Source organism: Podarcis melisellensis (genome assembly GCF_964234715.1).
Source record: "Podarcis melisellensis genome assembly, chromosome: 13".
Classification (NCBI taxonomy): domain Eukaryota; kingdom Metazoa; phylum Chordata; class Lepidosauria; order Squamata; family Lacertidae; genus Podarcis; species Podarcis melisellensis.
This window is the reverse complement of record NC_138545.1, coordinates 44,904,205-44,929,126: the sequence shown is the minus strand read 5'-3', so window position 1 is coordinate 44,929,126 and position 24,922 is coordinate 44,904,205. Positions and strand designations below refer to the sequence as shown.

Sequence of the window (24,922 nt, the reverse complement as noted above, 5' to 3'; positions counted from 1 at the left end):
TCGGTGCTAGGGAAAAGGGGGGGGGGAATCTACTTTGCATCTTAATTTCTCATTTCAGGGGGGGGAAGGAAGCACGTTGAGAGATAGAAAACACTTATTGGGGGGCGGTAAAACAACAGGATTTATTTTATTTTTAAAGTGGGGTTTAGCAATAAATCCACACAAATGCTGGGGAGCAAGAAACTGATCTGCGTTTGCCCGTCCAAGCAATTGCATTTTTTCCTTTCCCCACGTGGTGGCCCCAAACAGGGAGATACTGGGGGCAAAAAGACAGAAGGAAAGGACCTTGCAAGTTTTCCCCCTTCTTCTTTCCATGATCAAGCGGGGGGGGGGCTTTTTTAAAAAAATACGGGGGCATGGCGATTTTTTTGGGGGGCGTCGCGGTTCTGCACCATGGACGGAAGCCTCTGCGGGATAATTCCTAAAGCGGGGCTGTCGAAGAAGCCTCAATATCCGAGATGCATCGAGGCAGATGGAGTTTGGGGGGGCGCGGAGAGGTAGGAGCAACTCATCAGCGCCCCCCATAAAATATTTGAGGGTCCGCCTCCCCCATTGATGGAGATTGCCATTCAAAACAGTGCGTTTTGTGATCAATTGCTTGGGGTTCGCCACCCCCAATATTTTATTCCAATAAAATAAAATAAAATAAAATATTGGCATCCCGGGGGGGTGTGGAAGAGAGCTAAACCCGCCCCCCCGGTTGCGCATCAGCAAAAGGGACCCTCCGGACGCGCCGGCGAGGCTGGTCTGGGGGCCGCCTGCTCCAGGGCGCCGCCTGCTGGCGACGGGAGGGTAGGAGCGCCGCGAGGGGGCCGGCGGCGAGACGGGGGCTCGGGAGGGCGGAGCAGGGGGTGCGGCATCGGGAGCCGGGGAGCCGCGGCAGGAGCCTGTCTGCCAGCGCGGAGAGGCGGCGGAGGCGATGTTGCTCCTGCTCTTTTCCCGGCGCCGGGACTGAGCGGCGTCCCGCGCCGTCTTGCCTGCCGGCCTCGGAAGGCGCCATGGAGAGCCAGCTGGCCCGCTGCAAGATCGTGGTGGTGGGCGACAGCCAGTGCGGCAAGACGGCGCTGCTCCACGTCTTCGCCAAGGACACCTACCCCGAGGTACGGGGCGCGGGGGGGGGGGCAGCCTCCCGCAGAGGGAGCCACATCCGACGGGGCGGGGAAGCCGGAGGGGACCCCCGACGGTCGCGGTGGGTGGGTATTGGTGGGTGGGGGGTTCGGGAGATGCAGCTGGAGAGCGGCGTCCAGGCAAGGCGAGCGGGTTGGCCAGCGGGGTCTCCGGTTCCTCCGAGGGGGCGGCCGGCCGGTCTCAGGACGTCGAAGAACCGCAGCTCGGTGGGGTTAGCGCCCGCTTTGCGCTTGCGGGAGGTCCCAGGTCTTGGATCCCCGACGGCAGCATCGTCCCGAGAGGGCGGAGAGCCCGTGTTTTTAGATGGTGCCTACAGGATAGGGTGTTCCCTCGGATGTGGCCGGAGACTGCGGGATTTGGGGGGTCTTAAGAAGGGATACGGCTTGTGTCACCTGTTGGGAGAGCTAGAGGCGAGATGGGAGCAGCGAGAGGCAAAACACACAGAACTGAAATAATATGGAAGTGGAGGGTCAAAATGCAAGGGTTTGTGTGTGTCATGTGGGGTGTAAAGTAGGTTTGGGGGGGGCTGAAGGGACCTAGAAGGGACTCTCCGCACAGGGGGGGGGCTTCCCCCGTTCTGCCATAATCGATTCCTTCATCTTCCAAGGTGCCACAAAAATCCTCTTTTTCGGTTAGACTGACTTAGCAGGTTAGGTTAGAGAGTTTGGGTGTCTGGGGGGGGCAATTTTGAGAGGGGGTGAAGGAGATGGAGGAGGTTCAAGTGAGGAGTCTGGTTCAGGCCAAGCTGGGAGGGAGATTTAGGGTTCTGTAGGGGAACTATGGAACTGAGGAACCGCTGGAACATCAGGCGGAATGTCAGAAACCCAGAACAACCTGCCTGCCTTTGTGGGGCAGCTGGATTTAGGGCAGAGCATCTAGTTCCCTCTAGCTGAGGGCCATAATAATAATAATAATAATAATAATAATAATAATAATATACAGGTAGCTACTAAGAGGCTAGTAAGAAAGCAACTCTACCAAAAGGAATTATTGTGAAAATAAGAAATATTCTTTTTTGCGGGGGCACCAAATTTTGTCCTTGCACAAAGTCGGCCTCTGCTGGGACTGAGGGTTGCAGAACTCAGTAAAAGACCTAGAGCCTCTTTTCAGTGCCTTGGCTGAGTCCTGGGACAGAACATCCTCTAAGCAACTAGAGAGAACCTCTCTTTTGCTTTTACTGGAACATGGCCAGGATCCCACACGAACCACAAATTAGGACGAAAGGTCTTAAAGAGGCAGAGGCGTGCACCGTAAATGTTTGCTTTCAGAAACGGAATGTTGCTTTTGGGTTGTGGGGTCTGGCCGCGAGTGTGTCAGGGACCCAGGTGTGCGAGATCTGGGTTGGGGGTGCTTGCAGTGTGTGTGTGGGGGGGGATGTTTCTCCCAGTCGGCGGCATGGCCCCCGATTCTGTGGTTTCATGTATTCTGTTGTCTCTGCTGCCCCTCCCTTGCAGAACTATGTCCCCACGGTGTTTGAGAACTACACGGCCAGTTTTGAGATCGAAAAGCAGCGCATCGAACTCAACATGTGGGACACATCAGGTGAGTGAGGAGCAGGAGGGAGGGATTTGCGCTTGGGAAAGTCGGGGTTGAAACTTGGGTTGGGGGCAGGGAGCGCTCTGGAACTGATAACTGGGCTGAATTTTGCCTATCCCAGTTGAGAGTTTTTGCGACATATTCCTGTTTACCTAAATGAACATGCCCTCTGAGTTATTCCAGGAGTTTTAGCACCACTGCTATCTAAGAGACAGTTTATTTGTTTCCTTGTTCTTCTTGACCATTCCTAACCTTGCTTGGAATATCTTTCTTTCCTGGCTGCAGCTGCCTGGTTTGGAAGTTTTGTGCTTTGCATGTGTTCGGGTAGATACTTTCCTCCCTTATAGTTTTAACTTGGAGCATTAGTTAAACCAGAGTTTCCCAAACTTAGGTCTCCTGCTGTTTTTGGACCACAACTCCCATCATGCTTGCTAGCTAGGGATGATGGGAGTTGTAGTACGAAAACAGCTGGACACCCAAGTTTTGGAAACACTCTGAGTTAAACCACCATCAGGCTTTAAATTTTTTCCCCACTGACTTCCACAAAGGATTATCAGGTTCCCTTTTTCTCTTGGCTCCAGAAATTGCCGTCAACACTCGCGCAGTGTTTTCCAGCATTCTCCTTGCAACCGTTCTTGGGATTATTATAATTTTACCCCAAGGCTCAAGCCTGTGCTGTTCTCTGGAAAACCCTTTCCCTTAATCTCAAATGCAGTAAGGGGAAAATCTCTCTTTCATATTTTTTGGCTAAGCACTGGTACTTGCATCTTGGTGCTGAGCTGTAGTAAAACCTAGTTACACATCAAGCCCTTTGTGGCGGGGGAGCAGTTGTGATGAACTGGTGGTGAGAGAAAGACTCTTTGTATATGCTCAGAGTTTGCTTCTCCCAGAGCTGGGCATCAGCATTACAAGGTGATTCTGCTGCTGAGACCTGCTTCAAATCCCATCTCGGATATCCCTTATATAAAATTTCCCCCCTCAACTATAACACCGCTCATAACCCTCTCTGGATTACATGGCCTGCTCTACCTACTTTTTTGAAAAGGTTATAGGGGGATAACATGATCTGGCTAAAATTGGGTGGGGGTGGAAATCATGATGCTGGAGTTTTCCAATTTCATTTAAGGACCCCTCCCTGCCTCTTCCACCCCCCTCCGCCCCCACCTGCAGTAATTAAAGTACTGCCTTCCTATCCACTCTGTGGCCTCTTTATTTTTGGTGTCCTGTTTCCTGGTAGCACCTGCCTAGGAGTACCTGTGAGAAGGTACAGAATGAATTCTGAGATTCAGGGTGAGGCCAAGAATGAATGAGGCACGAAAAGCTCCGGATCCGAGGGCAGACCTCGCCCCTGGAAGGAATGTAAGGGGAGAAGGGCCCGTTTTCGTACTTTCTTTGCCTGCAAAGAGGGAACGTTGAGTTCTTGCCAGCATTTTAGAAGCAGCTGGATCCTGGAAGCAATTCTGGGGCTTGTCTGGCTCAGCCTGGCTACCTTTTATGCCTTTTGCCTTTTATTTGTAACCCCTTCCCTCCCCCCCCCAAAAACCCCATTTCTTTGTGGTTTTCCATATGTGAGAGAAGGGGCAATGTTGTGCTTCAGGCTTGATGCTACAGAGGAGGAGCAGAAGAAGATGCAATGCTTTGGCCATGATGTGTAGGATAAATGTCCCCATTTTTTGTTTTGTTTTGAGAGAAGGCTCATCCAAATTACCGGGGCTTCTTCTTTCCTCTGCCTCGGCTCCAGCTTTTGCATTTATTAACTTCGCAGCCTCGCGATTGGCACGGCCAGAGCCTTCGCTTGGCACGGCACCTCCCGCCTGCTTTTGTCGAGTTGCGTAAAGGGCTCTCCTGTGTGCAGTGCAGCTGTGGCGAAATTGCCGGTGGCTCCTCGGGAGGCTGCAGAAAGGCTCTTCTGTCTGGGTAGAGAAAAGAGCGTCTCTTCCTTGGGCTGTGGGAGGAGGAAGCGAGCAAACAATCCTCCTGCTGTGGGAGGCCGGAGCGCGGTGCACAAAACGATCACGAAAGCTAACGGCGCAGAGACGCGAGCGTTGTTTGGAGCTGGCAAACGTTCCGTGGCTAACAGGAGAGCGAGCTGCAGCCACAGACTCTGCAAGGGAGGAGAGTCGCAGAAATGCTTCGTAATGGATCATCTAGGCTCATGGCAAATTGGCGGAGGGTTGGTCTATCGGTGTCCTATTAAGCCGTGTGTGCTAATGACCGAAAACTGCACTTGGAGATGAGAGGCTTTTAGGGATGGTGTCCACCATCGGTTTGGAAAGGTGTGGGCTACCTGTGGCACACCGGACATCGATAGATTTCCACTTCCTAGCCACTAGGCTGGAATGTTGCTCCTAGCAACATGTGCCTGGCCCCAGGTTCCCTATCCCTATAAGCCAGGATAGAAAGGGCTTCTCAATGTCACAGGAGGGGTGGCGATGTGGTCCAAAACACTGAGCCTCTTGGACTTGCTGATCAGAAGGTCAGCAGTTTGAATCCCCGCAGCAGAGTGAGCTCCCGTTGCTCTAGCCCAGCTCCTGCCAACCTAGCAGTTCGAAAGCACACCAGCGCAAGTAGATAAAGAGGTGCCACTGCAGCGGGAAGGCAAACAGCGTTTCCGTGCACTCTGGCATCTTTCACTGCATCCCCGTTGCGCCGGGAGTGGTTTAGTCATGCTGGCCACATGACCCGGAATGCTGTCTGTGGACAAACACCAGCTCCCTCGGCCTGAAAGCGAGATGAGCGCCACAACCCCAGAGTCGCCTTTGACTGGACTTAACTGTCCAGGGGTCCTTTACCTTACTTCTGTAGGGGGATTTTTGCCTCTGAACACTGACTGACACCTCAGACCCTCCAAGTATCCCTATTTACCAGGGACAGTCCCAGATTTATAGAAGCCATCTTGGTTTCTGATTAGATCCTGGAATGTCCCACTTTTCCTTAGGACGTCCCTGTTTTCATCGGAGAAATGCTGGAGGGTATCGAGTTATGTGACCCCCCCCCAAGCCAAGGAGATAAGGAACTATACAACCTTTAGAAGACATCTGAAGGCAGCCCTGTATAAGGAAGTTTTTCAATGTTTAATGATGTTTTTATAGATGTTGGAAGTTGCCCAGAGTGGCTGGGACGGCCCAGTCAGATGGGCAGGGTATAAATAATAAAATTGTTGTTGTTGTTATGATTATTATAATCATGGAATAAAGGAAAAGGTAAAGGGACCCCTGACCATTAGGTCCAGTCTCAGACAACTCTGGGGTTGCGGCGCTCATCTCGCTTTATTGGCCGAGGGAGCCGGCGTACAGCTTCCAGGTCATGTGGCCAGCATGACTAAGCCACTTCTGGCGAACCAGAGCAGCGCACGGAAATGCAGTTTACCTTCCCACTGGAGCAGTACCTATTTATCTACTTGCACTTTTGGGCGTGCTTTCAAACTGCTAGGTTGGCAGGAGCAGGGACCGAGCAACGGGAGCTCACTCCATTACGGGGATTCAAACCGCCGACCTTCTGATCGGCAAGCCCTAGGCTCTGTGGTTTAGACCACAGAGCCACCCGCGTCCCAATCATGGAATAGGACGCCCCTATTTTCATCAGAGAAATGTTGTGGGGTATGACACCCACGCCTGCCACATCCCAAAGGACTTTTGAAATTAGCCGTCCTGTTTCATATGCGCTTTGCCATGCAGCAAGGAAGGTGTTATGTTACTGGCGAGATAAATGAAGCCTCTTGTTCCACCCGGGGCTCAAACCTTCGTTCTACAGCCCCTGAAATCCTGCTCCAGAATGGGTGGGTTTTCAGTCTGGTCTGGCAAAGCAGCTTTGAATGTTCTTCAAGCCTGCCCTTGGTTGGCTTGGAGCAGAAACCCTCCGAGATTTGAGCGCTTGGGTGGTGGTGCTCACATGCCCAAAGTAATTGATTAGGAACATTTCTGAGCACAGAAACTGTCTGCAAGGGAGAATAGGAGTTACAGCTGCTTAATTTATTGCATTGCAAGTGCTGCAAGTCTGGAGGGAGGGTGGCAAGAATGTAAAGGAACGTTAAGCCTTCCTGATAGGAACAGCAGTGGATGTTCTAATTCATGGGTGGGCAAACTAAGGCCTGGGGCCCGGATCCGGCCCAATCCGGCCTTCTAAATCTGGCCCATGGGCAGTCTGGGAATCAGCGTGTTTTTACATGAGTAGAATGTGTCCTTTTATTTAAAATGCATCTCTGAGTTATTTGTGGGGCATAGCAATTCGTTCATCCCCCCCCCACAAAAAAATAGTCCGGCCCCCCACAAGGTCTGAGGGACAGTGGACCGGCCCCCTGCTGAAAAAGTTTGCTGACCCCTGTTCTAATTCTCTGCCACTGCCTCTTGTTAGCTTTTTTTAAAAAGCAGGGTTCTCAGTTACACCGCTGCTTTTATCCTGAAACTATTTTAAAGCTAATAACGAGGAGGAAACAAGTGTAACCATTCAAATCCTGCACCTCTTGGTGTTAGTCTTTCAACGCGTCATTCCCAAATGCTTCCTTTGGGAAATGTGGTGTGTTTTTATTTCAAAGCGAGAAGCTCCGGTCTGTTTGGAAGTTGCAGCGAATCCATAATCCCCAATATCACAGGGGTCAATTGTTGCTGCCTAGAGGCTTTCTCTTTCGTTAATGCTTAGGTTATTTCCGTGTTGAGCCCTGGAAACTGCAGTCAAGTTTCATGGCTCACCTCAAGCCTCCCTATTCGTTCCATCTTAAAATCTTGTTCCAGAGGCAAAGCTGAGGACCGTGAATAGCCTGCCTCAAGCGAAGCCCTTCTGGGCTTGGGTCTCCACAAAAGCCCTCTCCCAGGCTTTATAAACAACAACACCACAACTCTTACTATTTCCATAAGGAAACTTTGATTGCCTTCTTCCTTCCCTGGCAATATGTAATTTGACATCCTTTATTATGTTTGTTTGTGTGTGTGTGTGTGTGTGTGTGTTATCTCACTGCATTACAGATAGGGGTGAGGGCGGATTTTGTTTGGTCTGCATTTTTAAGCAAGCCCACCTAATTCGTGTCTCCCAGGCTAAAATCCACTGATCGGAACATAATTATTCTCCCGCTTCTGCGCTTCTCTGAATTTTATTTCTTTATTCGCCCCTTTTTTCAGCCGAGAAGTGTATTTTAGGATAAAATGCATTTAGAAATGTGTGCTTTGAGATAAAAGATGAATTTAAATACGGTGGGGTTTTCTTGGCACCGATTTTAAAATGTGAACATTGAAGTGGAAATGGGATGGAACAGGCATCCAGCATGAACTCGTGCAAACTAGACCGATCCACCTGTCCGTAATTGCAGGTGGTGGAAGCCATTGGTCACTTTCTAATTAAAATCACCCCTCCAACTCCTGGTGGCGTGTAATTTCTCCAAAGGCCTTGCTCTTCTGGGAAGTGGCTTGCAGAGGTTTTCTCCCCCACCCCCCAAATCCCTGACCATATAAAGAACTGATGAGTATCTTTGAATAGGTACCCGTGGTTTTTCCTTCCTCACAAAGGAGGAATGCCATCTGTACTGTTGTTCTGTTCCATTTGTTCTCTTCCTCCTTTACAGCCATCCTTCTCTAGAGACTCTGGGGAACAGTAGTCCCTTGGGGGAGGCGGGAGGTGGGAATGACAGCACTGCTGGGACTACAAATGGTTTCAGAGTCTTAAGTGGGTTGTCTTGTACCAGTGCAACCACTCTTGCACCTCTTTCGGTCTAGCTTGGGTCTCGTGAGCTGCTGTATGTGAGGCGAAGGTTGGTTCCTGGTTCGGCACACCAGCCTGAATAAGGGACTGATGTTCACATGCCCCTGTACCCCAAAATAAGCTTAAGACGATCCCATATCATGCACCCTCCACGACTGGAAATCAGAACCCTTTGATACACACACACTAGGGCTGGGCGATATCTGGTTTTCAGCATCGTAGTACAGTGGTACCTCGGGTTAAGAACTTAATTCGTTCCGGAGTTCCATTCTTAAGCTGAAACTGTTCTTAACCTGAGGTACCACTTTAGCTAATGGGGCCTCCCACTGCCGCCACACAATTTCTGTTCTCATCCTGAAGCAAAGTTCTTAACCCGAGGTACTATTTCTGGGTTAGCGGAGTCGGTAACCTGAAGCGTCTATAACCTGAAGCGTCTGTAACCTGAGGTACCACTGTATAGTAAAGGTAAAAGGACTCCTGACCGTTAGGTCCAGTCGTGACCGACTCTGGGGTTGCAGCGCTCATCTCGCTTTGCTTCCGGGTCATGTGGCCAGCGTGACTAAGCCGCTTCTGGCGAACCAGAGCAGCGCACGGAAACGCTGTTTACCTTCCCGCTGGAGTGGTACCTATTTATTTACTTGCACTTTGACGTGCTTTCGAACTGCTAGGTGGGCAGGAGCAGGGACCAAGCAACAGGAGCTCACCCCGTCACAGGGATTCGAACCGCCGACCTTCTGATCTGCAAGTCCTAGGCTCTGTGGTTTAACCCACAGCGCCACCCGTGTTCCTTCACCACTGTATATCACCAGCTAAAAAATGCAATATACTGCTATATCACAGTGTCTGAAATAAGGATTGAGCTATGTAGACAGGCATCGGCTGGCTTCACAGTTTTTCCCACATTGTGATTTTTGCCGGCGCCTGCTCTTGTGATTCGCTGCCCCCCTGCATGAGGCAAGAGAGAGCTGAGCTGGCAGAGTTAACAGGGCCTGCAGGAATCGAGAGAAGCACTGGCTTGCTTCACGGTTTCCCCCATATTGTGATTTTTGCATAGCGCACATATTGTATATACCATGATTTGCGATATATTGCCAGGTCAAAAATTACGAAACTGATATCACGCTATGAACTTCAAACCGGTTTTGGGTGATATATTGATATATGGACTAGCCATAACACATGTGTGTGTGTACACACACACACACACACACACACACACACACACACTGTCCTAAAGGACTGCATTGAAGCATGTTTCTCAAATGCATCGTGCCCCTAGGCCACACTGAGGAATAAGGGAATGTTTGCACCTTGAAATAAAGTATTGGCCCACCCAAAATTAGACATCCCTCCCTCCAGAATACAGTGGTACAGCTGGATGCGAATGGGGTCCATTCCGGAACCCCGTTTGCATCCTGAGTAGAACACAATCTGCAACTGCGCATGCGCGGGTTGCGATTCGCCGCTTCTGCGCATGTGCATGACATCATTTTGAGTGTCTGCGCATGCGCGAGTGGCGAAACCCGGAAGTAACGTGTTCTGTTACTTCTGGGTTGCCACGGAGCGTAACCTGAAAATGCTCAACCTGAAGCATATTTAACCCGAGGTGTGACTGTACTGCTTCCCGCAAAGCTACCCAGCGTCACGTCCAGACCAGTGCTTTGGTTTTGCCCAGGTTCCTGCCAGCTATGCTGCTCATGTGCTGACAGTATGCCTATAAACGAATAAAGGATCGGTGTCCCTCCCCCCTCCCAACAGGCTTTGGGCTGTCCTGAATCATGCAGGCTTCTCCCAGATGCCTTGGCATCATGTCTGGCCCAGAGCTTCATTTTTTGCAAGTCACTTGCGATGTCCCCTGCCGTTTATTTCTTCTCCTCGCAAGCGCGCTGACAAATGCGTCCCTCCAGGAACAAGGCTCTCCTCCAGCTGCCGCCGCTGCCGCTGGCAGCAGCCTCCGTTTAAGCATTGAAAGGCAGCGCTTCGGATATCACAGCAGGCAGTCGTTTTAAAATCCAAAAGAGAAAGGGGGTGGATGGAAGACATTGTGGTGAGCATTCCCCCCCCCCAAAAAAAGTAGCCAAAACCAATCCATCAGCTGCAAATGAGGTGGAGATTGGGAGTGTGGGCATTTTCCTATACAGTGGTACATCGGGTTACAGACACTTCAGGTTATAGACTCTGCTAACCCAGAAATAGTACCAGGTTAAGAACTTTGCTTCAGGATGAGAACAGACATTGTGCAGCGGCGGCAGCGGGAGGCCCCATTAGCTAAAGTGGCGCTTCAGGTTAAGAACAGTTTCAGGTTAAGAATGGACCTCCAGAACGAATTAAGTACTTAACCCGAGGTACTACTGTACAGTGGTACCTCGTGTTATGTACTGCCCCCTTGCGAACGCTGCGGGTTAATAGCTCCGCTAACTCGGAAGTAGATGCTCCGGGCTGCGATGTTTGCCCTGGGATGCGAGTGGAAGTTGAGCGCTGGCAGCAGCGGGAGGTGCCATTAGCGAAAGCGCGCCTCATGTTAAGAGCGGTTTCAGGTTGAGAACGGACCTCCAGAACAAAATAATAATAATAATAATAATAATAATAATAATAATAATAATAATAATAATAATATCTTTATTGTCATTGCCCCCTCTCGGGGACAACGAAATAACTTGGCTGCTCCACCCAGGTAGGGCACTCCACACAAAATCAAAACAACTATAAAAACACTAATTAAAACAATACAGTATAATACAGCAAGGAAGATTAGATGACTTTCAAAGTCCAGGTTTCCCATTCAGGGCTGAGATCGCTCTGGAGAAGAAGCTGTTCTTGAGACGGCTCGTTCTTGTCATCATCGTCCTGTATCTCCGTCCCGACGGCAGGAGCTCGAAGAGACAGTGACCAGGATGCGATGGATCTTTTACTATGTCCAGTGCCTTCCTATGGCACCTTGTGGCATAAATCTGCTCTAAGGTGGAGAGTGGGCAGCCAACAATGCTCTCTGCTGCCTTAACAACTCTGCACAACCCCATCCTGTCTTGGGTAGTACAGCTTCCGTACCACACACATAAGCCATAAGTGAGCATGCTCTCAATGGCACAGTGATAGAAGGCAAGCAGCAGTTTCTGCGGAAAATGGCTTTTCCTTAGGATTCTTAAAAAGTACAGTCTCTGCTGTGCCTTCTTCACAAGCCCCCTTGTGTTGACACTCCAGGACAGATCCTCTTGTAATTCAATGCCCAAAAATCTGAACATTGTTACCCTCTCCACACAGACCCCATCAATCAAAAGTGGCTGGACATTGCTCTTCTGTCTCCTGAAGTCCACCACAAGCTCCTTTGTCTTCCTTGTATTTCCTTGTATTAAGTTCGTAACCGGAGGTACCACATGTCTAGAACAGGGTTTCGCCAAACTTGGGTCTCGAACTACAGTTCCCATCATCCCTGACCACTTGTCCTGCTGGCTAGAGAAGATGGGAGTTGTAGTCCAAAAACAGCGGGAGACTCAAGTTTGGGAAACCCTGGTCTAGAATGTAAAAGCCTATTTCATTTGTTGTGATGTTGGTTTTTAACCAAAACCCAGTTCCACTATAAGAGACCCACTTAAAGAGTTGAGTTGCTACAGGTTTTCCGTGTGACAAGTGTTTCTGTTCCATAGCTGGATTTCATGAGAACGATGGGAAAGTGCGTTTCAGTTTTTCATTGTTTATTTGCCTCCATTTCACTATGCAATGCTTTATGGCAGGAGCGGGAAACCTGAGGCCCTCCAAACCAGGTCGGACTCCCTCTCCCATCAGCCCCAAACATAGTGATCAGGGCCCCAGGTTCTTCACCCACCCCACTTACAAAACAATAATACGGTACGATAATCTTTATTGTCATTGTCCCATACAGAACAACGAAATTGAAAAAATCTATATCAGACATTCAAAAACCAACAAGCCTGCTATCCTAGCCTGGTTGACCCCCTAAAAACTCTGATACCCCATAATTAAATACAGTATACTCCCATAGAGACTACCTTACACTGCGTTTAAAACCAAAATCGCATTTGGATAGAAACTGTTTCTCAGCCGGCTAGTCCTAGTCCTAGTCTTTATAACCCTGTACCTTCTTCCAGAAGGCAGAAGCTGAAAGAGATCACAAACTTCACAAATGGAGATAATAATAATAATAATAATAATAATAATAATAATAATAATAATAATAATAATTTATTATTTATACCCCGCCCATCTGGCTGGGTCCCCCCAGCCACTCTGGGTGGCTTCCAACACAGTGGCGTAGCGTGGGGGGTGCAGGGGGGGCCGGCCGCACCGGGCACAACATCTGGGGGTTAGGGTTCGAGGGCGCAAATCCACGGGTTCGGGGGCTCAAATTACTTGCCTTGCCCCGGGTGCTGACAACCCACGCTACGCCACTGTTCCAACAAAACACTAAAATACAATAACCTATTAAACATTAAAAGCTTCCCTAAACGGGCCTGCCTTTAGATGTCTTCTAAAAGTTATTTTTCTCTTTGACATCTGGTGGGAGGGCGTTCCACAGGGCGGGTGCCACTACCGAGAAGGCCCTCTGCCTGGTTCCCTGTAACTGGCTTCTCGCAGCGAGGGAACCGCCAGAAGGCCCTCGGAGCTGGACCTCAGTGACCGGGCAGAACGACAGATGTTGTAGCTGCATCACTGTTGAGTTTGGTCGGTATTGTTTTGGGGAGCTGTGGGTTTAAGCGAAAGGAACATTGTGGTTGAGTTTCCGGAAGGATGTGGAGGATGACAGAGGACCAAACTAGATGAAATCTTGAAGGCAGCCGTGTGGTTGCACTTCACAGCCACAGGGGGCAGTTGGGAAGTGTGGGGAGGGTTTTTTCCATCCTGCCCCTCTAAGCTGACACTTGTCTCCAGAGGGAAGTTTCCGAAGGAAGCTGAACCCTTGCCCGACTCCATTGCACACCAATGTACCCATCAATATCCTCTTATTTTCTTAGCAGCTTAAATTTAGAAGGGGGTGGGGGTGGGAACTGGACACATTAAACGCTCACACCTTTAGCTTGTCTACTCTGGCCCTCTGCATGTGTGTTTTATTGTCATTTCCCCCAAAGCACTGGAAATACAAAGCAGGTAAAAGATGCTTTTTACCGGAACAACATAGCTTGGTATACGATTATGCAAGCTTTCAAGTTATTAAAAAAAAAACCAGTTCCTCAGGCATGAATTGATAATTCTACTTCCATGGTTCTGGTTTCTTTCCCTGGTTTGTGGAAAGTGCTGGAGGAAAAGTAGGGCTAACCTTTGCCTCTTTTCTTGGGCTGCTGCTTCTGTGCTCTGTTTTTCAGAGTCAACGAACACCCGTTCCCTTGGACCCCGGCAGATTTGACCCCAAATTTCTATTTTCTTTTCTTTCTTTTTTTTAAAAAGCATTGTGCGAGCTGCCGGCTCGGCGAGAGATAAAGCACTTGCTAGTCTCTGTTTTTCTTGGTGCTCTTCCCGAAGCGAGGGAAACGGCTTATCGATTTTTCTCTTCCTCTTTCCCCAGAGAATGTGCTGAAATTGCTTGGATAAAGTCTGTGCTGATGGATGGATGCAAATCTTGGTGTGTGGAGAGCAGAGGGGAAGGGGGGGTGCCGTTCGCCTTGGGCGATGCAGTGATCCTGAAAACGACTTTCACAGGGACAGGACTGGTGAGGGAAGCGTCGCAAGGAGATAGCAAATTTCCCAGTGTGCCCCTGTTTTGAATCTGAGGCTGTGAATATGTGAAATACCCTGAGAGTTATCTAGTCCAACCCCCCCACAATGGAGGAATCTCAGCTAAAGCATCCATGACGGATAGCTACCCAACCTCTGCTTAAAAACCTCCAAGGAAGGAGAGTCCACAACCTTCTGGGGGAATCCGTTCCACTGTCGAACAGCTCTTCCCGCCAGAAAGTTCTTCCTGGTGTTTAGTTGGAATCTCATTTTTCTTGTAATCCATTGGTTCGGTTCTGGCCCTCCAGAGCAAGAAAAAACAAGCTTGCTCCATCTTCCATCTTTAGAATTTGAAGATAACATTGGGAGATCATAGAGGAGAATGTCTCTGAGGATGTGCAGAGTGCCAAGCTCTAACTACCAGAGACCAACAGCTAGCTCCCAAGGGCAGATAATAATAATAATAAATTTTATTTATACCCTGCCCTCCCCGGCCAAAGGTGGGCTCAGGGTGGCTAACACCAATAAAATCACAGTAATAACATAATATGGGGGAAAGAGAAAGAAATAAACAAAAAAAACCACCAATTTAAAATACAGGTTAAAATGCAATTTAATATGCAGACTCATTTTAAAACAGCCGATAAATCAAGACCATAAGGGGAGGGAAACATAAGGGTCAGACTGAGTCCAAACCAAAGGCCAGGCGGAACAGCTCCGTCTTGCAGGCCCTGCGGAAAGATGTCAAGTCCTGCAGGGCCCAATCTCTTGTGACAGAGCGTTCCACCACGTCGGGGCCAGTGCTGAAAAGGCCCTGGCCCTAGTTGAGACCAATCTAACCACCTTGCGACCTGGGACCTCCAAAATGTTGTCATTTGTGGACCTTAAGGTCCTCCGTGGGGCATACCAGGAGAGGCAGTCCTGTAGGTACGAGGGTCCTAGGCCACATAGGGCTTTAAAGGTCAAAACCAGCACCTTAAACCTGACCCTGTACTCCACCGGGAGCCAGTGCAGTTGGTAAAGCACTGGATGAATGTTAGCCTTAGGTAACACTTCATAACTTTTCAGAAACCAGTTGCTGGCCCAGTGGGGTAATGAAATAAAATTGTCTAGAGAAAGAAACCTAATGCCTTTTAGAGAGTTGTGGGTTAAATGAAATGAGAGCTTGCATGAGTTGAGTGAGCCATAAAAGGCTTCCTGGGCTACTTAGCAGTGAGCAAAAAAACACTTGGCACATGGTTTGATGTGCTCAATCATTACTTAGAATCAGAGTTGGAAGGGAACCTGGGAGTCATCTAGTCCAACCCCCTGCAATGTAGGAATCTTTTGCCCAGCGTAGGTCTTGAACCCATGACCCTGTGATTACTGAATGATCTACTGAATGAGTTATAGTGGGTTCAGTTCATTCATTATTTTATTTATTACATTTTTTCCTCCCGCGCGTCCTCAGTGGTGCTCAGGCTTGCGCACTGAGTTTACCTACTCGTGAGGTTGGTTGTGCGCAGAAAGTGTGACTGGTGCAAGGTGAGAGCAGTGCCTCAAACCTGGGTCTCTCTGGCCATAGTGCAATCTGTAAGCCAGGATGCCACTCTGGCTCTCTGTGGAACTGAGTCCTGGCGCTGAAAACATGCCTAACTGAGGATGCTACAGCTTTAGGTGTGAGGAGGTCAAGGAAAGAAGTAAATGAAAGACAAGATATGGAAAGAGGGATTTGTTTTTAATTTTTTCTTTTTTTGTATTTTCTGTTTTTCTTTTTCTTTTCTTTCTTTTTGTAATTTTTTGAAACTTTAATAAATATTATTTTATTTTTTTTAAAAAAGGATGCTACAGCTTTGCCGTTGCCCAAGAATACACAGCAGTCAGTGGGTGTATACAGTAGTACTTCGAGTTAAGAACTTAATTCGTTCCGGAGGTCCATTCCTTTTTATTTTTCAAAAAAATATATTCATTTTATAACACAAATAAAAAACACAAAGAGAAAAGACAAACAATACAAACAAATTCTTGTCATATCCTTATTTTTCTAAACATTGTTAAGTGGGCTTCCCCAAGTCCCACCTACCTGATTTTCATTTTACTTCATCTTTAGCAGTTTACATATATCATAATTTCTAACCATCTTCCCCTCCCCACTTACTTTAACCATAAAAACTTCACATTTTACCGGAGGTCCGTTCTTAACCTGAAACTGTTCTTAACCTGAGGTACCACTTTAGCTAATGGGGCCTCCCGCTGCCACTGTGTAACCTCTGTAACCTGAGGTACCACTGTACAGTGGTACCTCAGGTTACATACACTTCAGGTTACAGACGGTTCAGGTTACAAACTCCGCTAACCCAGAAATAGTACCTTGGGTTAAGAACTTTGCTTCAGGGTGAGAACAGAAATCGCGCGGCTTCAGCAGGAGGCCCCATTAGCTAAAGTGGTACCTCAGGTTAAGAACAGTTTCAGATTAATAACAGACCTCCGGAACGAATTAAGTACGTAACCTGAGGTACCACTGTATTTCAGTTTTGGAAGCTTTCATTTGGATCAAGAAGGGGCTTGTTTAGTTTGAGCCAGGCTTCCCTTCGCCCGGGACTCTGGTATGTTTGTGCGTGAGATGTGACACTTTGGTGCTGGAATATTGGAAGTAGCAAGAAGACTGCTTTTCCCTTACCAAACATCTCATGTGGGATTGGGTGATGGCAGGTCAGAATCCTGGTTCCCAGGCAGGCTTGAACCCCAGCACCTTTCTCAAGGAAACTGAGCGCTGCCAACAGCATCTTTATTTAGAAAGGCATCTTGCATCCTTTTTTTTGAAAAACTCCAAACATGGAGAAAAGACTTTGGCTGTGGAATTCTCCTGTGCTGCCGGCACTCCCACCATCCATCCAGCGAGCCTTTAGCTCAGAGAGGAGTGTGGGAACCTGCGGCTCCTGATAAAGATCCCCCGCTTTGCGGAAGGGGGGGACATAAAGAATGTGGAGGAATGTTGATGAGATTAAGGAGACAAATAGGCAGCTGGAGAGTTGGGACGGGCGGTGGGGGGCGGGAGAGAAGGAGGGTACCCCTCTGTGTTGTTGCTCACTCCTCACTTCACAGCTAAGGACTAGAGAGTAGGGTGTCAGGAGTATCGCATCACTTCAGAACAGGAGTGGTGTTAACAGAGCATCATATTCCCAACTCCCAAGTGCTTTTTTTCTGAGGGGAAAGTTGCTTTTCTCTCTTTCCATTCTCCAGTACGCAGCAGGGGAACTCACCACGAAGTTTGCTTGTTTATTGCGGGCCCAGTCATAGTGCCACACACGGGCAGCGGTTAAATGTAAAAAGGTAAAGGGACCCCTAACCATTAGGCCCAGTCGTGGCCGACTCTGGGGTTGCGGCGCTCATCTCGCTTTATTGGCCGAGGGAGCCAGCGTACAGCTTCCAGGTCATGTGGCCAGCATGACTAAGCCGCTTCTGGCGAACCAGAGCAGCGAACGGAAACGCCATTTACGTTCCCGCCGGAGTGGTACCTATTTATCTACTTGCACTTTGACGTGCTTTCGAACTGCTAGGTTGGCAGGAGCAGGGACCGAGCAACGGGAGCTCACCCTGTCGCAGGGATTCGAACTGCCGACCTTCTGATCGGCAAGTCCTAGGCTCTGTGGTTTAACCCACAGCACCACCCGTGTCCCCTGGTTAAATGTAAGATGTGATTAATAAACTCGAGCAGACGATGGTCTGGATGAGAGATGGCCACAATTTTATTGATTACAGATCTAGGTGGATTTTGGGGCTTCCCCAGACAAGGTTCCCCCGAGTTCCTGCTAAAGAACTAACAACATGCCTATACCTCTTCTGTTCTCAAAATAGGCATTGCAGGGGATTCGACAAGATGAAGCTTGGGGCGCCTTCCAGTTCATGTATTCACAGCCTCAGATTCAAAACAGGGGCAGTTAAATTTGAACTCTGCGCTTTGGGGCTTAGAAATGGCACCAGACTACATTTGCTGTCTTATTATGATAAAGAAGAGGCATTGGACGATATGTTGCTAACACGCCAGGGGCTGCAAAGAAACGTAAAGGTGGCCGCACCCTGCTTGGAGAGTGGGCCATATTTCAAATTCTGGCCCTTCCGTTCCTACCAATTGCAGACTAATGGAAGGAACCAGGTGTTCACATACGTCTCCCAAGGATTCCTTGAGATCTTGTTTACTTGCATTGCTTTTTCATTTCTCTCCCTCCTCCGATGAGGGGAAACTGGGGTGTCAAATCTGCTGTGGCTTTGCACAGTCGGTGACGTTCCTCCTGTTTGGCACAAGAAGGAGACACTTTTTCGTGAAGCACCTCGAGGCGTGCGATAAAAACATGACAAGGGCGGGAAGACAATGCGGCCTTTTGCAGAAGGGTTTTTCCCCCCTTCTCGGGGCCCATTTCTGCGAGAATGCTGGTGCCATGGCGGAGGGCAAACTGGGCTCCAGAATGTCGTTGGCGGTTGCAGAGTTTGTCCGTGTCTCAGCGGGGGCTGCTCTTGGTTGCCTGCTCAGGAGATAAATGGAAGTCTTCGCTCCCCACCCCCAGCAATTTGAAATTTGCATGTGGCGTTGCCATGACATCACATGGGGAATCCTGAAATGGCTGCTGGAGCACAACCAAGTGAATGGCAGCTTGTGGGAAAGCGATCGGCTCTGCCACAATGCTTCCTCTGTGGAGCGTACCGGGGCTCTAAGTACATCCCCAGTTCCCATTCTGTTTGGCAGGGTGGGGGAGAGTCGGGAAGGATTCTCAACTCCCCCCCCCCCCCGGTCAGGGCCTGAACAATTGTATGACAGGCAGAAACCCAACAGGTGAAGTTTCACCCCACTCCACCCCACTGAATTTCCATGCTAGGGAAATCTTGCCTTCCGATTTCTGCCCTGTTAAGCAGCTGCCGGAGGCTCCTGATCTGTTTCTGCACTTATTTATTGTTTAATAGTCATCTTTAGGAAGACCTTGCTGTTTAAATGCTCCCTGTCCTTCTGGTTCTTCGTTCCCCTTTTAGGGCACCTGGCAATGTAGGAGCTAAGTAGCTGCTCAGTCAAGCCTGATTCTGCAAAAGGTTTCTCTCTCCTGCCCTTTGCTGACAGCCAGATCTCAAGAATCTCGCTTTCTAAGGGAACATTCAGCACCCTAGGAATCCAATGCCTTGCATTTTTTGAGTATGTTAAATTACTAGCCCCTATGGCTGCAGGGTGGGGGGCATCTGGGCAACGTCTTGTGAAAATGCTTCAAGGTGGGAGGGACGCAATGGAAATGGCTTCAACTGGTCTTGGGAGCTGGGGCAGAAGAAGACTAAATTGTGGAAGAAATGTACTTGGTTTGATTAACTTACTCAGGTTGTAGAATAGTGTTGTCACGGTGCAGAATTTAGATACTTTTTCACTTGTTATTACTAGGTAGAGGTAAAGGTACCCCTGATCGTTAGGTCCAGTCGCGGACGACTCTGGGGTTGTGCGCTCATCTCGATCTATAGGCCGAGGGAGCTGGCGTTTGTCCACAGACAGCTTCTGGGTCATGTGGCCAGCATGACTAAGCCGCTTCTGGCGAACCAGAGCAGCACACAGAAATGCCATTTACCTTCCCACTGGAGTGGTACCTATTGATCTACTTGCACTTTGTGCTTTGAAACTGCTAGGTTGGCAGGAGCAGGGACCGAGCAACTGGAGCTCACCCTATCGTGGGGATTTGAACCTCCGACCTTCTGATCAGCAAGCCCTGGACTCTGTGGTTTAACCCACAGCGCCACCCACATTAGTTACTAGGGTGCTTATTGCCCGATCAAGTGAAATTTCCATGGCAAGGTGAAAAACTCTGTGCTTTAAGCGTTTGAGAGAATCTCCCTGCTAAGGTGTCTCTGAAGAGGCAGCCTTTCCTTAATGTGGATTTGAGGTATCTCACATTTTATGTTGTGGCGCACAGCCCTCGTTCCTTATGGGGACAGTATAACTGATGGTGACTTTTGCACGCACAAAAAAGAAAAGAAAAGAAAAAGGATAAAATGAGGTATTGGGCCAGGCATGAAAAGGTGTGTTGCAGGGAGCAGGCGTGCCATTTTGGGTCGCCCAGAGCGCATTTGACCAGCACCAAGAGAAATCATTGGAAACCAATTCCAGCCTTGTGGAAGGAATTGGGAAGCAATGGTTGGGAGTTGATGAGCTGTTCATTTCTTGGCTTTAGTCTCCCAGGAGGAGGAGGTGTTTTTGTGTGTCTGATTTTATACTTCCCTTGCGTGGCAGAAATGCCAGCAGGGGTCTTGGTGAAAACAGAGGGGAGCAAGTTGGTCCAGTGGGGGAAAGCTATCTGAATGGTAACTCTGATACATTCATGGAGGACCTTGCTTCTGCTGAAATGAGGAGCGATTCCAGATCATTAGGGAACTGTTACTGCGGGTTTTGTGGCTGCTCTGTAATGCAGCAGCTCCAAAAGCTCTTGTGAAAACAGCATCTGCCGGGAGAGAGGGATGAGTGGATTTTTTATATTATTAAAAAAAGGGGGGAGGCCTTAGCACAAGTGCAGATTGCCTCCTTTGCATGCAAAAGTTCCCAGGTTCAATTCCCTAGCATCTCTGAGTAGGGCTGGTAGAGAGTCCCTAACTTAGAGCACAGGAGCGCTGCAGAAGACATTACTGAGCTTGCTGGAATCAGTGGTCCATTCTGTTTTCTTTCTGGGTGGGTGAATGGACCTCTGTGTGTCGAGAAGCAAAAGGAGAAAATCCCCAAATCACAGACACTTGGGATTTGCGTGAAATTCCATTTTAGTGCATGCTCCCTTCCACAGGCTCCCTTCCAGCCTGTTGCCATTTTTGCACATTCCTCGTTTCTTGGTGTCCCCGTCCACAGAGAAGAGCCTTGGAGGCATTCTGAACCTTGTGAGCTACGAAGAGCCACCTGCCACTGACTTTGTTGCAAGCTCCCAGGCAGACTCCAGTGGAGCGATCGTGCCATTTACTTATTGGGTCTCATTTCTCTAAGCTTTTGGCTTGGTTGCATGCTGATTCATAGCCCTCTGGCAGACGTGCAGCTTTTGCAGACAAACCCTAATCCGAAACAGGCGCTGCCTGGCCGTAGGGGTCATGGTTTGCTCCATTTGGTTCTATGGGATGCAACTGTGTTGTGGCTTCACTTGCAGCCGCAGTTAAAAGCCGGTTTGAATGCTGCTGCTGTTAGTGACTGAGCGGAAACCTTGCTGACTGCATCAGGTTAGTCTGGGTAAGTGACGCCTGCAAACAAGGGGTGTGCGGAAATCTCACTCTGTGTTCCTGATCATTCCCCCCTTGCTTGCCTTTCTGCCCCAGATTTGCTCCACCCCTGAGAACTATGGTCGGACTAGAATGGTGGAACACTTGATGAATGTTGGTCTCTGTACCAGCCTCTTCCATCGTCATGTTCTGGTCTCTGGTCATTGCTGTTTGCGCGTCCGTGGTCATTTTTTTGTTTTCGAAACACTGCACTTAGAAAACATACACAATTCCTTCCTCTCTCCTATCCACCCGAAGCTGGATCACAGGGGGGATGCAGGAGGGCTCAAATTAGTGCCCTAACCACATGTTGCTTATTAGTATACAGACTGAGTAATCCAGGCTAAAAGAGAGTGATTTGGAAGAGAGATGCTTTCATTCTGCAGTGCTCTCTCTCTCTCTCTGGCAAGGTTTTAGCTGCTGCTCCTTAGTGAACTGGCCAGACCTTCACAGCGATTTTAATTGGCTTTTGGAGGTGTTCGCACTCCAGGCCACTTCTGGTAAATCCAGGCTGACTGCATTTCTTAGATAATTGGGTGGTGGATTTCTCTGGCTTGAGCCTGGGGACCAGTCTAGATTCTATTGACCCAAAGCCTGCTAGTTCTGCTTTTCCTTTGGCAGGCCCTGGCATGGGGACAATTGATCGGCTATTTCTCGTGCAGTTTTGTTTTTTTGGGAGTGGGGGATAAGCTTGGTACATCCCTTTCCGCTTGGTCGTGGGGTGTTCAAGGCTGGGGAGGAGGATGTGGACCAAAAAAGTGTTTGGATGTTGTTTTTGTTTAGTCCTGTCCGACTCTTCGTGACCCCATGGACCAGAGCATGCCAGGCACTCCTGTCTTCCACTGCCTCCCACAGTTTGGTCAAACTCATGCTGGCAGCTTCAAGAACACTGTCCAACCATCTCGTCCTCTGTCGTCCCCTTCTCCTTGTGCCCTCCATCTTTCCCAATATCAGTGTCTTTTCCAGGGAGTCTTCTCTTCTCATGAGGTGGCCAAAGTCTTGGAGCCTCAGCTTCAGGATCTGTCCTTCCAGTGAGCACTCAGGGCTGATTTCCTTCAGAATGGATAGGTTTGATCTTCTTGCAGTCCATGGGACTCTCAAGAGTCTCCTCCAGCACCATAATTCAAAAGCATCAATTCTTCGGTGATCAGCCTTCTTTATGGTCCAGCTCTCACTTCCATACATCACTACTCGGAAAAGAAACTGCACAATGGTTCTTCAGTTGCACTGGATTTTTATAGGGATGTCGGGTTCAGTACATTGCTTTCCCTCGGCCTGCTACGAAGTAGGTTCTCTCCCCACCCCACCCCAATCTGGAATGGAGGGTAGTGTTCAAAATTAGGCAGGCGTATTTTGCACCTGTCTATCAGCCACTCGCGACCAAGTGAAGATGCCTGGGCCCCAGGATAGTGCCTGACATCTCCACCACCTGGGGATCATTGGATCTGGACTGTTTTGACACACTAATACCCCACCCAGTAGAATTCTATCAGTTATATTTCATCTGCTCAATCACAATGATTTCTGGAACCAAAATGCTTTTTCTGAGCAGGAGCAGTCATCAGTCAGCAGGAGCAGAAAAAGAGGTCAGAATAGACCAATATACTGTATTTTTTGCTCTATAAGACTCACTTTTTCTCTCCTAAAAAGTAAGGGGAAATGTGTGCGGCTGCGCAGCTATCCCAGAAGCCAGAACAGCAGGAGGGATTGCTGCTTTCACTGCGCAGCGATCCCTCTTGCTGTTCTGGCTTCTGAGATTCAGAATATTTTTTTTTCTTGTTTTCCTCCTCCAAAAACTAGGTGCGTCTTATGGTCTGGTGCGTCTTATAGAGCGAAAAATACGGTATATATGGATTGTCCCTGGATCAAGTGACTTTTCTTCCTTAAGTTCTCGAAGTTCCTAACCCAGCTCAAGGTTGTCATTTGAACCAGCCAGATGTTTAACTGAGAATCAACCAGTCAGTCCATCATTTGAAAAATAAGACTTTAGAGCTGTCTTGCCCCCAAACGACAACTAGACATTCCATTTTGGCGACTGTAACCTTGGTTTAAGGAGCCATTTGCCCCCTAGCTTACATATTTGAATTTCTAACAGGGGGGCAAGAGCTTCAGAGGCAGAGACTGAGCACAGGTTTGAAGCAGGCGTGAGTCCCTCTTTCCCCCCAGGACATTAAGTGATGCCTGGGCTCAGATCCCTGGGCTCAGATCATGCAGAGCGGCTGTGAGTGAGTCGTTCTGCAGCAGCCTGGCGATCTCACAGTGGAGGCAGAATGTGAAAACCGTTCAGTAGCTAAAATGTGCGGTTGAAATGAGAGCGATTGCTGGTAATGGACATAAAGGCCGGAGGAAAAAAATCCAATTCTTCAGAGGCAGCAAGGTATATTCGGTGCCCAGGTGCTTGAGGTTTGATCAGCACGGTGTCACCTTGGTTTTGACAGATGATACGGCTTTCATCTGGAGGAACCGATTCCTCACGTTATTAGAGCAGCTTTTGAAAATGCACCTTTGGGCGCCATCCAAGCCCTCTTATTCCCCCTGGACTATTCTGTGATGGATAGAGTTGCGCCGGTGCAAGGAGGCAGGCTGCTTGGCTTTTCTCTAATTTGCAACAGCTTCTCTTTACCCGCAAAGTACTTTGGGGGGGGGGGAGAAAATAAATATTTTTATACCACGAAATGCTTTTAAAGATATCAAGACCATGAGCAGCGTAAAACTCGCCAGTAAATTTACATCAGTTAAAAAAACCACACTTGTTGTTTAGTCATGTCCGACTCTTCGTGACCCCATGGACCAGAGCACGCCAGGCACTCCTGTCTTCCACTGCCTCTCGCAGTTTGGTCAAACTCATGTTAGAAGCTTTGAGAACACTGTCCAACCATCTCATCCTCTGTCGTCCCCTTCTCCTTGTGCCCTCAATCTTTCCCAACATCAGGGTCTTTTCCAGGGAGTCTTCTCTTCTCATGAGGTGGCCAAAGTCTTGGAGCCTCAACTTCAGGATCTGTCCTTCCCGTGAGCACTCAGGGCTGATTTCCTTAAGAATGGAGAGGTTTGATCTTCTTGCAGTCCATGGGACTCTCAAGAGTCTCCTCCAGCACCAGAATCCAAAAGCATCAATTCTTCGGCAATCAGCCTTCTTTATGGTCCAGCTCTCACTTCCATACATCACTACGGGGAAAACCATAGCTTTAACTATATGGACCTTTGTCAGCAAGGGGATATCTCTGCTTTTTAAGAATAACAACACAGAGAATAACAAATCAACAAATCAAATAAACTTTACCGGATCACCTGTTGGAGTAAGGCTAGCTGAACAAACCTGTTTTAAGCAGGTGCTTAAATTCCAGTGGTGTTGACGCCTGCCTGATAATTTACCGGGAGAACATTCCAAAGGGCAGGTGCCACAACACTAAAAGCCCTGGGGAGTTTTCTTTGTAGATGCAAGGAGCTTGTGACACCACTAGCAGTGCCTATTTCAAGGTATGCAGCAACCAGGCAGGGGTATGTAAGGTTAGGTGATCCTGAAGATAATCAGATCCCAAGTTGCTCAGGGCTTTGTCTGCTGAAAGCAGGATCTTAAACTTGTTCTGGTAGCATATTAGCAGCCCGTGCGGTTCTTTCAGCAATGGTGTTTCATGTTATAAAGGAAACCCAACCCCAAGCC

General features: G+C 48.8%; 1 protein-coding gene across 1 annotated transcript in view; it reads left to right on the top strand.

Annotated features, from left to right (window-relative positions):
• Window positions 1–866: 866 nt before the first annotated feature.
• The window catches only part of RND2 (Rho family GTPase 2), a 38,012-nt gene continuing 13,956 nt past the window's right edge, over window positions 867–24,922 (top strand). Inside the window, exons 1-2 of the mRNA XM_081884452.1 lie at window positions 867–1,100; window positions 2,583–2,670. Coding sequence (XP_081740578.1) covers window positions 999–1,100; window positions 2,583–2,670 — 190 coding nt within the window. The 5' untranslated portion in view covers window positions 867–998. The remainder of the gene's footprint in view (window positions 1,101–2,582; window positions 2,671–24,922) is intronic.